Here is a 15,437-nt window from a genome sequence, read left to right as displayed (position 1 = left end):
AAAGCTGTCTGGGGGGGGGGGGGGCAGATCTTGTCAGAGGTGCTTTTCCTCCCTGATTTACGGGCCGGTCCTGGGATAAGCAGCGTATTTAGCCAGGCTGGACTGGGGTGGGGGGGTGGGGGGTGAGCAGGAAAAATCCTGTGTGTGTGTGTGTGTGTGTGTGTGTGTGTGTGTGTGTGTGTGTGTGTGTGTGTGTGTGTGTGTGTGTGTGTGTGTGTGTGTGTGTGTGTGAGAGAGAGCGCTGCAGGCCTGGAGGTGTGCAGTTCAAACATGGGGTAATGTTTGCTCTGAGTGTTGAGACCCTCGCTGTTTGCTTTGCCCCCATGCTGCCCCCCCTCCAGCCCATCACCTTCCATTCACACACAGAAATAGCCTGAGTGGAGCCGGGACTACCAGGGGTGTCGCTTTACAGAACGGGCCAAACGGTGCGTTCAGGGACCGTCGTCCGGCGGGGGGGCCGTGATGGAACGGTTCCGTGCTGCGTTGGAACAGACGCGGTTTCACTCTACAAACAACATTCTCCATTGACAAAAGCATTCGGGGGGGGGGGGATCCGTCGCTGCAGCCGAGAAGGAAGGGTGTCGGGTTCAGGTCCATAAAGAGGTGTGTGTAGTAGGATCCGTGTTTGTCACGCTGCGTAATTACAAAGGAACACGTACAGAAATCATCTCTCTCTGAACCACACTTACACTATACTTAGGGCTGTGGTTGAGTCGGGGGGGCGGGTTAAGGTCAGGATAATGACTTCAGGTGCAGAGCAGAGCCTGAATGGCTGCACTGTGCAGAAACAGCCAATAAAAACGCTCCGTCTGTTGGCTGTGATTGGCCGATATGGATCTGATTGGTGAAGAGTGTGTGACCACCAATCAAAGTAAAGTCAGCAGATTCACACACACACACACACACACACACACACACACACACACACACGACCTGAAACGTGACGCGTGTGAACGGCGTGTTTCCATCACAACACGTTGAAGTCAGCAACGCTCCACACGCTACAGCACATACCAATGCAGTCTGTCACCTAACAGCACACTGTAAAGTAAATGCCCCCCACCCCCATCCAAAAAAAAAGGGTTTGATGAAATGCAGACGTCAACATTAAAAGAAAATTTAGCATCCCCCCCCACCTTGATCCCCCCCTGCTAATGAAGGGCCTGACTGTTGGCCGTCCAGCCAGACTCAGAAGTGGAGAATAAAAATACCGACGGCTTCCACCGGGGGTGTTTACACTCATCCTTCACACACTCTAAACGTTTAGGGATCACCACCGCCGACTGATCGCAGCTTCAAACCTCAGCCCCTCCCTGAGTCCACCAGCCCCCCCCCCTCAGATTCATCTGAGAACATGCAGCTGAAAGACGTGAACGTTGTCCAAACGTTAATGTGTTTGTGGCTAAAAGGGGACAGTCGTGGATTCACCGGCCGTCTGTCAGTCACTGAGTTCAGACAGACTGAAGGTTCAGCTGCATGAAGAGGCTGAGAGCAACAATCTGGGGGGGGTACCTTCACTGATGAGAGTGTCACATTTAATGTTTTAGGTCAGGGGGTCAAACCCATCTTCACTGGGGGCCACATCAGCGTCACGGCTGTCCTCAAAGGGCCAGATGTAACTAATAAATGTAACTAAATGTAACTCAGTGTAATGTAACTAAATGTAACTACTCCTTAATGTAACTAATAAATGTAACTAAATGTAACTCAGTGTAATGTAATTAAATGTAACTACTCCTTAATGTAACTAATAAATGTAACTAAATGTAACTCAGTGTAATGTAACTAAATGTAACTACTCCTTAATGTAACTAATAAATGTAACTAAATGTAACTCAGTGTAATGTAACTAAATGTAACTGACACTCTAACTTTTTATTCTCTCGTGGGCCACATTAAATGATGTGGGGGGCCACATTTGGCCCCCGGGCCTTGAGTTTGACACGTGTGCATTAAGGATTCATTCGGTGCACAAACAGAAGCATTTGTTATCAATAACTTAAACCAATAAGTTAAATCATTAATAGTAACTAAACCAATTTAAAGTTATGAAGTTATTAAATGCAGCATGATGGACTTTAACACACAATCCAGACGGCTTTTACCCATCAGCCCTTTTTTTGGGGGGGGGATGTTGTTGACATGTCTGGAAGAAATAAAGGAACTAAAAGAGTGAAGACCAAAGCAGATACCAGTGTTCTATGTGTTTTACTTGAGGGTCCTCATTACAGAACTTTAACTCGATCTGAATGAACTCCCCCGCCTGCTGACGTTTGGAGCTCTCCTTCTCCATCAGGGCTGCCGGTGAGGCGGCTGCAGCGCTCTTTATCCACCCCACATCCTTTAGAGCCCTCCCCAGGATAAATAGTGGACATTCTGTGTGATTGTGATCACAGCATCTGGTGGTGCCTCTGCTCCAGCATGTGGGGGCCTTAACGGAGTCTGACTCACACACCTCCAGAAGAAAAACACTCATTACAGTAATTAAGTGAATCCGGGTGAAGACGGCGAGCACAGGAGGGGGGGGTCGCCGTGACGCCGGCGAGAAGGTCTGACGATTCCTCCCAAGAACGGAGCTTCAGTCGCTTCCGATCAGGAGCTGAAGTGATCCCAGATTAAACTCGGGGGCCTCATGTAGAATGTTTTCTATAAGGGACGGGGGGCAGCTTATATTTATACAGTCACAGCTGACTGACATGACACTCTCCCCCCTGCACACAGCAATTACATTCATTGGTGGCTTTAACCAGATACAGGGGCAACTATAAAGATGGCAACCCGGCAATTACAGCACAAGTGTGATATTTTTAGTTATTTCCTGTCAAACGGAGGGATCAAGTCAATGCTGCTCTGTGTGAGCTGTGGAGCAGCTCTAACGGCTGCAGCCGGCGGGACGCGGCCTTCACACACACACACACACACACACACACACACACACACACACACACACACACCTCCGAATGGCTTTCAATCAGCGTGAGAAGAATTTGTGAGAAACGTTTCACCTTGACACTGAAAACACATGGAATCAGCCAATCAGAAGGAGGATGCTGGGTCAGGTGATCGATTATCGCGTGCTGCAAGATGAACAGCTCCCATTATCAAATCATTTTCTTCCTTCATTCTATTCATAACTGCATCCATACAGACATTTTAATGCATTTTCATAATTAAATCTTTAGTTTCTTTTAACGGTGCAAAGAAATAAAAAAAAAATCCTTATATGTGGAAATAAAAAAAAAGTTTGACAGCTGTTGATTTTTTGCCACTGATTACTGTTATTATGAAGGTATTATTGAAAACTGCCATGACTGCATTACAACATCTGCCAAGTGGACCTGGAGCGACGCCAGTCGTGTTTCCAGATCCACGCCTCACTTTTTCATTCCATTCGCTGCATATTTTCACAAAAACTCCGTTACGTATCATTATAGGAATTATAGTCTGAACACGGTCGGCAGCCTGTAATTAATCAGAGCGCTGGCAGCTCTAAACACACTTACACAACCGTGTTGACATTTGATATTATCAGAACCAAATTAAAAAGCATCATTTACGGTTTCCATGAAAGGCATCCACTCACCTTTATTTATTAGCTGATGCAAAATGCACGACTTTAAAGCGCTGACCTTGCAATTTTGTGGATCCTGGTGACTTTAAAATTATTACTTTAGTTTGTCACCCGGAGAAAAGCAAAAGAAATGCCTCTGACCATCTAACGTTAATATCTGCATTTTACTCTGACTGTCACTCCAAAACCATTTCCAGGATTTACAACTGCAGGAAACTCCTGATGTGAAGGAAAATGTTTCACTGAGTCATGAGGTTATCTCTCAGGATAGACTGCTATTAGCCACTGGTTCTCTGAGCTGGAAGGAATTCTGGGTGTGTGTTCCTTCACAACAGCACGGCTAATTCAGCGTCACACTGATAACATGGATGAATCCACTTATTTTGGGGTCTTTTTGTAAAAATCTCCACCAAATGATTCAGGAGGTTCTTCAAACTGGTTTCCCTTCAGAGTCGATAATCCTGGATAAACGTCCAACAACTGGAGACAGGAAGTCTGTTACCTTTAAAAGTCATCCCGTAATGTAATTACAATTAAAAAAAGACTTTATAATTATTTCAGAATTACTACTCAATTATTCTGGGCCCCAAAAATAGATTCCCTGGAATATTTTAACTAGAAAATGTAAGTACACAGTTTAAAGTAAAGTAATCCCTCATTTATTCGTGTTTAAAGATGCACGGCCTCACTGCATCATGGATTTTTAGTGGGTAGTCACATGATACTATACACACATTCTATTGGCTGACAGCATCCACGCGTGTGCTGTCAGAATGCAGCACTTCCGTGTATTAAAGAAACACTTAAGAGTGTTTTAAACAGCCTGTCAGAGTGTTTTGAAGGCACCACAGATAGAAGGTGGTTTAATATCAGGATGGGGGGGCTCAGAAATGTTTTAATTACAATAAATAATAAAATAAATCGTCCTAAGAAAGTTCCATGGAGAAAATACCCACAATTCATTACAAAAGTCCTGTTGGTTCTACAGCAGTGAAAGAGTTAAACGCCGCTGGACAGACGTGTTGTTGTTATTTGTTGTTGTTTATTGTTGTTGTTTATTGTTGTTGTTTATTGTTGTTGTTTACTTCCGGTTTTGTTTACTCCACAGCAGCTCCTCACTAGAACTAATCTGATTACACGTCTGAACGTGACTTCCTGTCTGTCGTCCCTCCACGCCGTCCAGGATGAAAACGGAATTATTTTTTATTCCTACCCTTGTGAGGTGAACGGCTCATGAATAATTAATCACAGAAAAGAGGGAATAACTGCTAGATTAACTGGTCACTCAGATAATCCCTGCCTGTATGCTGGATTAGAACTGACCGTCACCGACTGGTCAGCGGTAGGTTGTCGGTTTGAATCCATGCGTCCTAGCCGTCACACAGGGAGGGGTCACATGGTTTCCCATGCCTGTCCATTGAGGAAGTGTCCATCAGTGAAGTCATCTCCCTTCCTACCCAGAATGCACCGGTCAGAGCCGCTGAATAAATAGCTTGTTTTTCTCCTTGATGTATTGGTTGGGATTTTTCCATTACTCAGCAGAATCCGAGCGCTTCCTCTCACCTCATTGGTCGCTGGAGCGGCGCTCCCCATCAGGAATGTAAACACCCGCCGTCTGTAAACAAGACCCCCAACCCCCCCCTGACAACGCTGACCACCGCAGACCAGCTAATGACGTCCCCCTCTGACCCCCCCAAACTCTCAGAGAGACATGCAGCCCCATTCTTCAGCCCAGAGGTCAGAGGGGGGGTTAAAACTGGAGGGGGGGGCTTCAGACACTGATGACCGTCCCTCGCTGCTGTTTGAGTCACAGCGATCAGTAATGGAACCGACAACCTAACGTGAGCCCCTTGGGGGGTGGAGGTCAGAGGGGGGGTTAATAATCTCAGACCTTGTCTTCATGTTATACGTGTGCAGCGGGATAACGGGGCGGATGGAGCGTGCACGTGCAAGAGGGGGGGGGCGTAAACGACCAGCGAGTTCTGATGCAACACATCACAAAGTGTTTGACGGTTTTGGGACGGACGCCTGTCAATCATTCACGGTGTCCATGGAAACGGTGACAGCCGTGAAGGCAGGAGATGAGTTTTCACTTTTCTGATAACTGAGGCGCTGTAGGAATCTAATTTTAGGTTATTTGTGACACTATGGACTATATATATACATATACATATATAGATATACATATATATATTTATATTAATATATATATATATAACGCTTTAGAATCATATATATATATATATATATATATATATATATATATATATATAAGTGAATCATATATATATAATAAATGTATATGAATGCTTTAGAATCATATAATATATATAATAATATATATATTATTACTATATATATAAATATATATAAATATATATATAATATATTATATATATTATTAATATATATATAAAAATATATATATAATATATTTATATATATTATTTATATATATATATATATATATATTTTGAACGCTTTAGAATCATATATATATATATATATATGTATATATATATATATATATATATATATATGATTCTAAAGCGTTCAAAAGTTTTCCTTTAATCCACTTTGGTTGTGGATGTATGGAGTTAGCTAATGCACCGCACGCCGCTCTGGTTTCTGAAGGCGTTGCTATGGTAACAGACGTACGCGGCAGAGGATAACGGGCGTAAGAGCCAATAGAAACGTTCCTGATGGGACGTTTTAAAGTTTGATTCTTCTTCAGTCTCTTTAAAGCCACGACTTTCTCTGGGTTTGAACGTTGTTGGACACATTTGGAATACCGTCAGTAAACAACACAACAGACGTCTCGATATTTTTAGACATCTGACTGCTGAAATGCTTCGTTTTATATCTTTAGCTTAACAAGCTTTTTTGGGGTTTCATAGTTTTGCAGTCAAACTGTGAGCAAAACTTCTCAAACCGTCTTTTGGATGGGCCTGAAACTCCGACCAGCTGCACCGTTTCCTGTCAGTTTCACTGAAACCCGTCGTAGAAGTTTAAGAAGAAATGACAGCAAACACCAGACGTCCTCAGCATAGAAACAATAGAAACACGTTCGTTTGGGAGCTTTAGCGCCGTTGGTAGACGCAGAAACTTCACATTTAACATAGAGGAATTATATTCAAAGTCAGTGCACGAGTGTATTTCCCAACATGCCGAGCGATTCCTTTCAATGCCTGCTGGAAACCCCTTTATTTGCTAAAATAAAGCAAAAATCAAATAAATAAATACGTATTTCCTAAATAGAAACGCAGCAGTAAATCTTCACAGCGGGGAGGAACGATAACCTACTTCTCCGAGATTCCAGCAAACATTCAGCTCATTTCTAGAAATGCTCTTAAAGCCAGAATCGGTGACATTATTCTGCAGCGGAAAACGTTGGTTTTTACATTCCAGCCGTCAGAGAGAAAGTGAGCAACTGTCCAGAGCGAAGGCCCGCCGATCGCCCGGGGTCACAGCTTGTGCCAGAGAGTCTTGGCGTGTTCCTGTAAACACGCTCTTCAGCCTCTGTGAAGCTGCAGCCCTGAAACTAAACTAAAATGCTTGTGTGGAGCTCCGGCGCGGTCTCAGCGAGGCCACGCAACTGGAAAAAAAAAGAGGACTGGACTCTATTTTTAAAGGATCTTTTGCCTTCAGTGTAACGGAGCCTCATTCTGAGGAGCGAAAGCACTTCTGCCTGCAAAGTGCAATCATTAATATCAAGTCTAGAACCGCTGATCGCGGTCCAACGCGTTCGCTTGTCCTCACAACACACCCGCAGATCAAAGCCGTCCTGTGATTCATTCCTGCGTCGCTCTTGGACTGAATTGTTATCAGGTGTTTTCAACACTCAGGTAAAGCCGAGATAATGATCTGTTCTCTCTGCTGCTCTGTAACAACATGTAGAGTCGAACCAGAGCAGCGATCATCAAGCAGAGGCTTCCCAGAGTGTCTGAGTGGAGAAACGAGGCCGGATTGATCCCCATCTCCACCTGGTCTACACGCTCTGGACCTAACCCGTCCAGAGCAGATAGACCGAAACGTGTCCAGACGGTGACGTCCTCGTCACGGGAGTCTTTCTGAGCAGCTCGTTCACTCACCAACAGTTCGGGACAACTTCGCCAAAACTTGCGCTCCTGGCAGACAGAAGGGGACTTACGCATCTGCTGGCCTGGAGCCACATCCAGCCTCTGAGGGGGGTCAGAACCCGAAACACCCCTGAACACCGTCAGGACTCACTAACACCAGTGAACACCGTCAGGACTCACTAACAGCAGTGAACACCGTCAGGACTCACTAACACCAGTGAACACCGTCAGGACTCACTAACACCAGTGAACACCGTCAGGACTCACTAACACCAGTAAACACCGTCAGGACTCACTAACACCAGTGAACACCGTCAGGACTCACTATAACACCAGTGAACACCGTCAGGACTCACTAACACCAGTGAACACCGTCAGGACTCACTAACACCAGTGAACACCGTCAGGACTCACTAACACCCCTGAACACCGTCAGGACTCACTAACACCAGTGACCACCGTCAGGACTCACTATAACACCAGTGAACACCGTCAGGACTCACTAACACCAGTGAACACCGTCAGGACTCACTAACACCAGTGAACACCATCAGGACTCACTAAAACACCCCTGAACACTGTCAGGACTCACTAATACCAGTGAACACCGTCAGGACTCACTAACACCAGTGAACACCGTCAGGACTCACTAACACCAGTGAACACCGTCAGGACTCACTAACACCAGTGAACACCGTCAGGACTCACTAACACCAGTGAACACCGTCAGGACTCACTAACACCAGTGAACACCGTCAGGACTCACTAACACCAGTGAACACCGTCAGGACTCACTAACACCAGTGAACACCGTCAGGACTCACTATAACACCAGTGAACACCGTCAGGACTCACTATAACACCAGTGAACACCGTCAGGACTCACTAACACCAGTGAACACCGTCAGGACTCACTAACACCAGTGAACACCGTCAGGACTCACTAACACCAGTGAACACCGTCAGGACTCACTAACACCAGTGAACACCGTCAGGACTCACTAACACCAGTGAACACCGTCAGGACTCACTAACACCAGTGAACACCGTCAGGACTCACTAACACCAGTGAACACCGTCAGGACTCACTAACACCAGTGAACACCGTCAGGACTCACTAACACCAGTGAACACCGTCAGGACTCACTAACACCAGTGAACACCATCAGGACTCACTAACACCAGTGAACACCGTCAGGACTCACTAACACCAGTGAACACCGTCAGGACTCACTAAAACACCCCTGAACACTGTCAGGACTCACTAATACCAGTGAACACCGTCAGGACTCACTAACACCAGTGAACACCGTCAGGACTCACTAACACCAGTGAACACCGTCAGGACTCACTAACACCAGTGAACACCGTCAGGACTCACTAACACCAGTGAACACCGTCAGGACTCACTAACACCAGTGAACACCGTCAGGACTCACTATAACACCAGTGAACACCGTCAGGACTCACTATAACACCAGTGAACACCGTCAGGACTCACTAACACCAGTGAACACCGTCAGGACTCACTAACACCAGTGAACACCGTCAGGACTCACTAACACCAGTGAACACCGTCAGGACTCACTAACACCAGTGAACACCGTCAGGACTCACTAACACCAGTGAACACCGTCAGGACTCACTAACACCAGTGAACACCGTCAGGACTCACTAACACCAGTGAACACCGTCAGGACTCACTAACACCAGTGAACACCGTCAGGACTCACTAACACCAGTAAACACCGTCAGGACTCACTAACACCAGTGAACACCGTCAGGACTCACTATAACACCAGTGAACACCGTCAGGACTCACTAACACCAGTGAACACCGTCAGGACTCACTAACACCAGTGAACACCGTCAGGACTCACTAACACCCCTGAACACCGTCAGGACTCACTAACACCAGTGACCACCGTCAAGACTCACTAACACCAGTGAACACCGTCAGGACTCACTAATACCAGTGAACACCGTCAGGACTCACTAACACCAGTGAACACCGTCAGGACTCACTAACACCAGTGAACACCGTCAGGACTCACTAACACCCCTGAACACCGTCAGGACTCACTAACACCAGTAAACACCGTCAGGACTCACTAACACCAGTGAACACCGTCAGGACTCACTATAACACCAGTGAACACCGTCAAGACTCACTATAACACCAGTGAACACCGTCAGGACTCACTAACACCCCTGAACACCGTCAGGACTCACTAACACCAGTGAACACCGTCAGGACTCACTAACACCAGTGAACACCGTCAGGACTCACTAACACCAGTGAACACCGTGAGGACTCACTAACACCAGTGAACACCGTCAGGACTCACTAACACCAGTGAACACCATCAGGACTCACTAACACCAGTGAACACCGTCAGGACTCACTAACACCAGTGAACACCGTCAGGACTCACTAACACCAGTGAACACCGTCAGGACTCACTAACACCAGTGAACACCGTCAGGACTCACTAACACCAGTGAACACCGTCAGGACTCACTAACACCAGTGAACACCGTCAGGACTCACTAACACCAGTGAACACCGTCAGGACTCACTAACACCAGTGAACACCGTCAGGACTCACTAACACCAGTGAACACCGTCAGGACTCACTATAACACCAGTGAACACCGTCAGGACTCACTATAACACCAGTGAACACCGTCAGGACTCACTAACACCAGTGAACACCGTCAGGACTCACTAACACCAGTGAACACCGTCAGGACTCACTAACACCAGTGGACACCGTCAGGACTCACTAACACCAGTGAACACCGTCAGGACTCACTAACACCAGTGAACACCGTCAGGACTCACTAACACCAGTGAACACCGTCAGGACTCACTAACACCAGTGAACACCGTCAGGACTCACTAACACCAGTGAACACCGTCAGGACTCACTAAAACACCCCTGAACACTGTCAGGACTCACTAATACCAGTGAACACCGTCAGGACTCACTAACACCAGTGAACACCGTCAGGACTCACTAACACCAGTGAACACCGTCAGGACTCACTAACACCAGTGAACACCGTCAGGACTCACTAACCAGCGCTGGCCACAGGTGACGGTGACGACAGAACAACGCCCCCAGAGGACAGTCCCCCCCCATCCCTTCTTCCTGCCAGGCAGAAAACAGTTAGAGGAGTTCAGGGCTGAAGGGATCCACAGAAATACCCCCCCCCCACGTGACTTCACATTCAGAGCCCGTCCGAGTTGCCACAGAGACGGCCCTCGCCGTCCCACCTCCACGTGTGAAGCCACACACGTGTGCTGACGCTCGCAGCAGATCCACATCGATCAAGTCGCACCAGTGGGCCAGACGGGACGGGGGGTCACGGGACGGGGGGGACGGGACGGGGGGGACGCTGTACTCTTCTAAACGGTGTAAAAAGCTGCGTCTGACAGGAGCTTCCACTCGGGGGGGGGGCGTGATGCAGTTCATTAAGCGGCGAGGAGAGGAAGCAGGGACAAAGCAAACAAAGAGGGTGAGAAAGGAAAGGGGTGAGTGAGTGTTGGGGGGTGGGCGGCGGGGGGAGGACGAGGGGGTTCCTTCCTCTTGTCCATCCAGACTGGCAGCAGCATCTCTAGGTGAGCCTCCCCGTCGCTTGGGCCTCAGCGTTCCCACAGTGCATCGGGGCCCGGATCGGGCCGTCCTCCCCGCTCGGCGGACCCCCGGGGGCCGGAGCAGAGGTTACACCAACACGGCCCCCGCGGCATGTCAGCCCCACACCAACCGTTGCCTTGGTGCCGCCGCATTGACCCGCGGCTCCCGACTCGTTCGGGGGAAAGTGATTTGCCGTGACGTCTCTTCTTCTCCCCCCGTCTGTCTCCTCTCCCTTAATCCCCCCACCCCCCACCCCCCCACCTCATTTTTCCCTTCTTTCTCATTCTCTCCACCACATCCTCCAGTCTGCCCTCCCTCATTCCACTGCCGTTTCGTTTTGGGCTATTTTCTCCTTCCTGGGGTGACGACGGATGCCAGTCGTTCTGAGCGTCTGAAGACCACCAGACGTCCGCTTCCTAGGAAAACACCTCGTTGCTCCCCGTCATGCAGACGCGGCGACGTCATGGCGATGCCACCAACTTTGAGGCTGTATTTTTTGACAGTTGCCACTGCAAGGGCAGAAAGCTGGAGGAGGTACCCCCCAGTGCTGGTCCTGGGGGTCAAACAGGTGCGCCGGTGGCAGCGGCGCCTCAAACAGCCACCGGACCGTGTTGATGAACATGAAGTGAGAAAAAGTCGCTCTAATTGCAAAATGTAAATATTGAGTTTTCCCACAAGTGTGTGTGTGTGTGGGGGGGGGGGGGGTAGACCACCCAGGATGCAAAACACTCACCCATCCCCCCCTTTTTCTCATTTTGTCTTTTTTGTGTGTGTGAAGCATCACCGATGCTGCCGCTGCCGGTGCATTGTGGGAAAAGGAAGCGCTGGAGGAGGCGAACGAATCGGAATCAAAGTGTGTGTGACCCCCCCCCCCCCATCTGTCCTGCTGCAAGGTGCCGGCGTCCAGTCAGGGGTGAACCCTGTCTCAAGGAGACAAGAGGGCAGCCAGGACAGGGGTGTGTGTGTGTGTGTGTGTGTGTGTGTGTATGTGTGTGGTGTGTGTGTGTGTGTGTGTGTGTGTGTGTGTGTGTGTGTGTGTGTGTGTGTGTGTGTGTGTGTGTGTGTGTGTGTGTGTGTGTGTGTGTGTGTGTGTGTGTGTTACAGGCCCGTGTCACATACTTGTCCGGGCGGTGATAATGCCCCTGGCTACATGACCTGCTGGTCTGGAGGCTCCGGTTCCTGTCCAGGACCCCCAAGTTGCCCCACATGCTCCCCTCTGAACTGCTCTGACTGGGTTCTAACTGCACCGACGGGGGCACCAGAAGCAGCTTTAAGGCATCTAAACGTGTCGATCCGGGCAGCTGAAGGTCTGAGACGTGTGGTGGATCAAACTCACCCTGGGGGCTCCTGCCTCCCGACGCGGACTGCTGGACAAAGGCGACCAGACACAGCCCTCCAGCCCGAGGCAGGCGCGGATCGCGGCGTGCAGAAACATGTTGAGTCTCACCGGAGGGGACGGAAGGACTTTCTGGGAGCCGCGATGCGCCGGAGCTCCTCCGAGGGGGGGGGGACGTGTCGGTATTCCGCGGGTAAAGGAGTAAAAGGACGCCGCTTCGCTCTCCGCGCTGTTTGCGTGAGTTTCAAGTGATCGGCGGGGAGGGAGAGCCCGGCGGCGAGGCGCGGAGGAGGAGGGCGGCTGCGCGCTTATCATGTTCCGAGCCAGACCAGTGTCAATTTAAGAAAGGGGGGAGAGAGGGAGATACGGAGAGAGAGAGAGAGGCAGGAGGGAGGGAGAAGGGGAGAGATGGAGCGGAGCGGCGGGGACGGAAGGGGGAGGAGAGAAGACGCGTCCGCGATGCGCGCTGCGCTCCGGACGCGGTCTGCGCCTCCCTCTCCCCTTCTCCTCCTCTTCTCCTCCTCTTCTCCTCCTCTTCTCCTCCTCTTCTCCTCCTCTTCTCCTCCTCTTCTCCTCTTCTCCTCCTCTTCTCCTCCTCTTCTCCTCCTCACCTCCTCTTCTCCTCTTTCTCCTCCCCTGTTCGCCGTGATTTCCACACAGGTGATGTCGGCGCCCCACGTGCGCGCCCGGCTCGCGCGTCCACCTGGTGTCGCCACCTGAGTAAGAACAACAGGGGGGGGGCCGGGGCCGGGGACGGGGGCCGGGGGACGGGGGCCGGGGGACGGGGGCCGGGTCACGTCGCGCCGGTGAAGAGGGGGACGAGAGGGCGGATGGATTTATAAACGGCTTAGATGGGAAAAGTAATAGCCTGGAGATTGCATTTTGTTCTCCCCCGGCAGAGAGTGTGTGTGTGTGTGGGGGGGGGGTGTGTGTGTGTGTGGGTGTGTGTGTGTGGGTGTGTGTGGGGTGTGTGTGTGTGTGTGTGTGGGGGGGTTGTTAGGGTTTCTCATTTAGATGAAGTCAAGACGGATTTTGCTCTAAATTGTGAAGTAACTTCCTAAATGAGGGTTAAAGACAGAAACAACATTTAAAAACTCTTTATCTCTGATACCCTGCGCACTGAATGGAGTCAAAGGGTTTAAACTGCAAATTGGAAACTATGGGAAAGAAAAGAAAACGTCAACTTTTTGTGATTATTATTCTGAGGTCAAATAGGGGGGGGGGGCTGAGTGATTCCACGTTAGCTGGATCTGAAGCTGCAGGAGGAACTGAAGCCAAGTGAAGCTGGAACTCACGTGGAAATCTGCACTTGAAGGAAATGATGGTTAAACAAGACGCCCCGTCGATGTGAAGCCCTGGTGCTGGTGGGATGAGCTGCAGCTGTGAGGATGCAGACCAGTCTTTCCTCAGGTGGAACACCAACCATCAGTAATTGTTCTCAGGAACGTGGATGAAAGCATCAGTGAAACCATCTGTCAGAAGGCCCCGAGAAGAAATCTCTATGCAAATACTTGGATTCTGTCATCTGGTTCCAAAACCATAACCAGCAGCACATTAGCGTCTAATCAGCGTTAATCTGAGCCCCCCCCACCCCCCAGGATGCAGCGTGTCACGTGTTGGGCTGCTGGCGTGGGATCGTGAGGCTGCCTGGTGTCTGCAACACGGACGTCCGCTCGCCGGGACGCCTCTGAGACCCTCAAGGGTTTTTAAACCCCCCCCTCCATCGGCGGGGGCGGGTCCAGATTAAGACCTGAGGGGGAACGAGGCCTGAGGAGCGGTGTGAGTCAAAGCAGGCCTCACGAGTCACGTTTGGTCTCCACACACACACACACACACACACACACACACACACACACACACACACACACACACACACACACACACACACACACACACACACACACACACCTGCTCCCTGACTCCTGCAGAGAACCAATCAGCTGCTGATGCATCAACTTATATTCCATAATCATAACTACCACCGACTCCAGCGCGTGTTCCTCCCAGTTCAATGTAACGAGGTCCTCAGGACGGCGTTGATTGGAGGAAACATCTCTGCGTCTGATAATAGACGCCCTGAGGAGGGGGGAGCGTGATTGTCTCCACGTGATCGCTCTCACGCTTTGCTTTGAAGCCACCTGATATTTAAAGATGTACGGTTGATAGATGACATGGATTCATCTGGATAGGACAAGGATAGGGCCTCAATAAGTAAGAGATTCGACACACGGGGGGGGGGGGGGGTAACCCTCACATAATCCTTCTTTGCTTCTACAGAAATATTTTTAAAAAAAAAGTGAATCCAAGCAGTTCAGTAGGATTAAAATAATATCCAGTGAAACATGGAAACGTGTGCGTGCGCCCAGACCTCTGGGTGGTTGTGAGCGCTTCAACCACCAATGAGCTCAGAGTCGCTGGGGGAGTTGGAGAAAGTCAGACGACGGTTGCCACGGCGTCGCGCTGGAGGATCGGTAGCTTTTCATGCTAACACTTCATTAAAGACAGAGGGATGTATGCAGGGCATCACACCAGCTATTTTATACCCCCGCAGACACACGGGGGGAAGCCGGGGGCCATGTTTAATTTATGATGCTCATTGTGAGAAAGGGCTGCAGTCAGGAGGTGTTGACAGAGCAGCGAGGTTCAGTCAGGGTGGATAAATCAAACCTACCCTTCCACCAAGACGAGTGGAGGGGGGGGGCACGTTTAATGCACACCGGAGAGATTTGAGGAACGACTGACCACAACTTCCTGTCATGAGGTGCGTTCGTTGTTCACGAGGAAACATCACTAACGAAACACCAGCGTTT

General features: G+C 49.5%; 1 protein-coding gene across 1 annotated transcript in view; it reads right to left on the bottom strand.

Annotated features, from left to right (window-relative positions):
- Positions 1-12,868, bottom strand: part of scube3 (signal peptide, CUB domain, EGF-like 3) — a gene marked incomplete at its 5' end in the record, with an annotated part of 96,209 nt that extends 83,341 nt beyond the window's left edge. The window contains one exon of the mRNA XM_068337134.1: positions 12,628-12,868. Coding sequence (XP_068193235.1) covers positions 12,628-12,868 — 241 coding nt within the window. The remainder of the gene's footprint in view (positions 1-12,627) is intronic.
- Positions 12,869-15,437: the final 2,569 nt, after the last annotated feature.

This window comes from Antennarius striatus, chromosome 2 (genome assembly GCF_040054535.1).
Source record: "Antennarius striatus isolate MH-2024 chromosome 2, ASM4005453v1, whole genome shotgun sequence".
NCBI lineage: Eukaryota > Metazoa > Chordata > Actinopteri > Lophiiformes > Antennariidae > Antennarius > Antennarius striatus.
The sequence above is the reverse complement of the archived record's forward strand: the minus strand, read 5'-3'. Positions and strand labels throughout refer to the sequence as shown.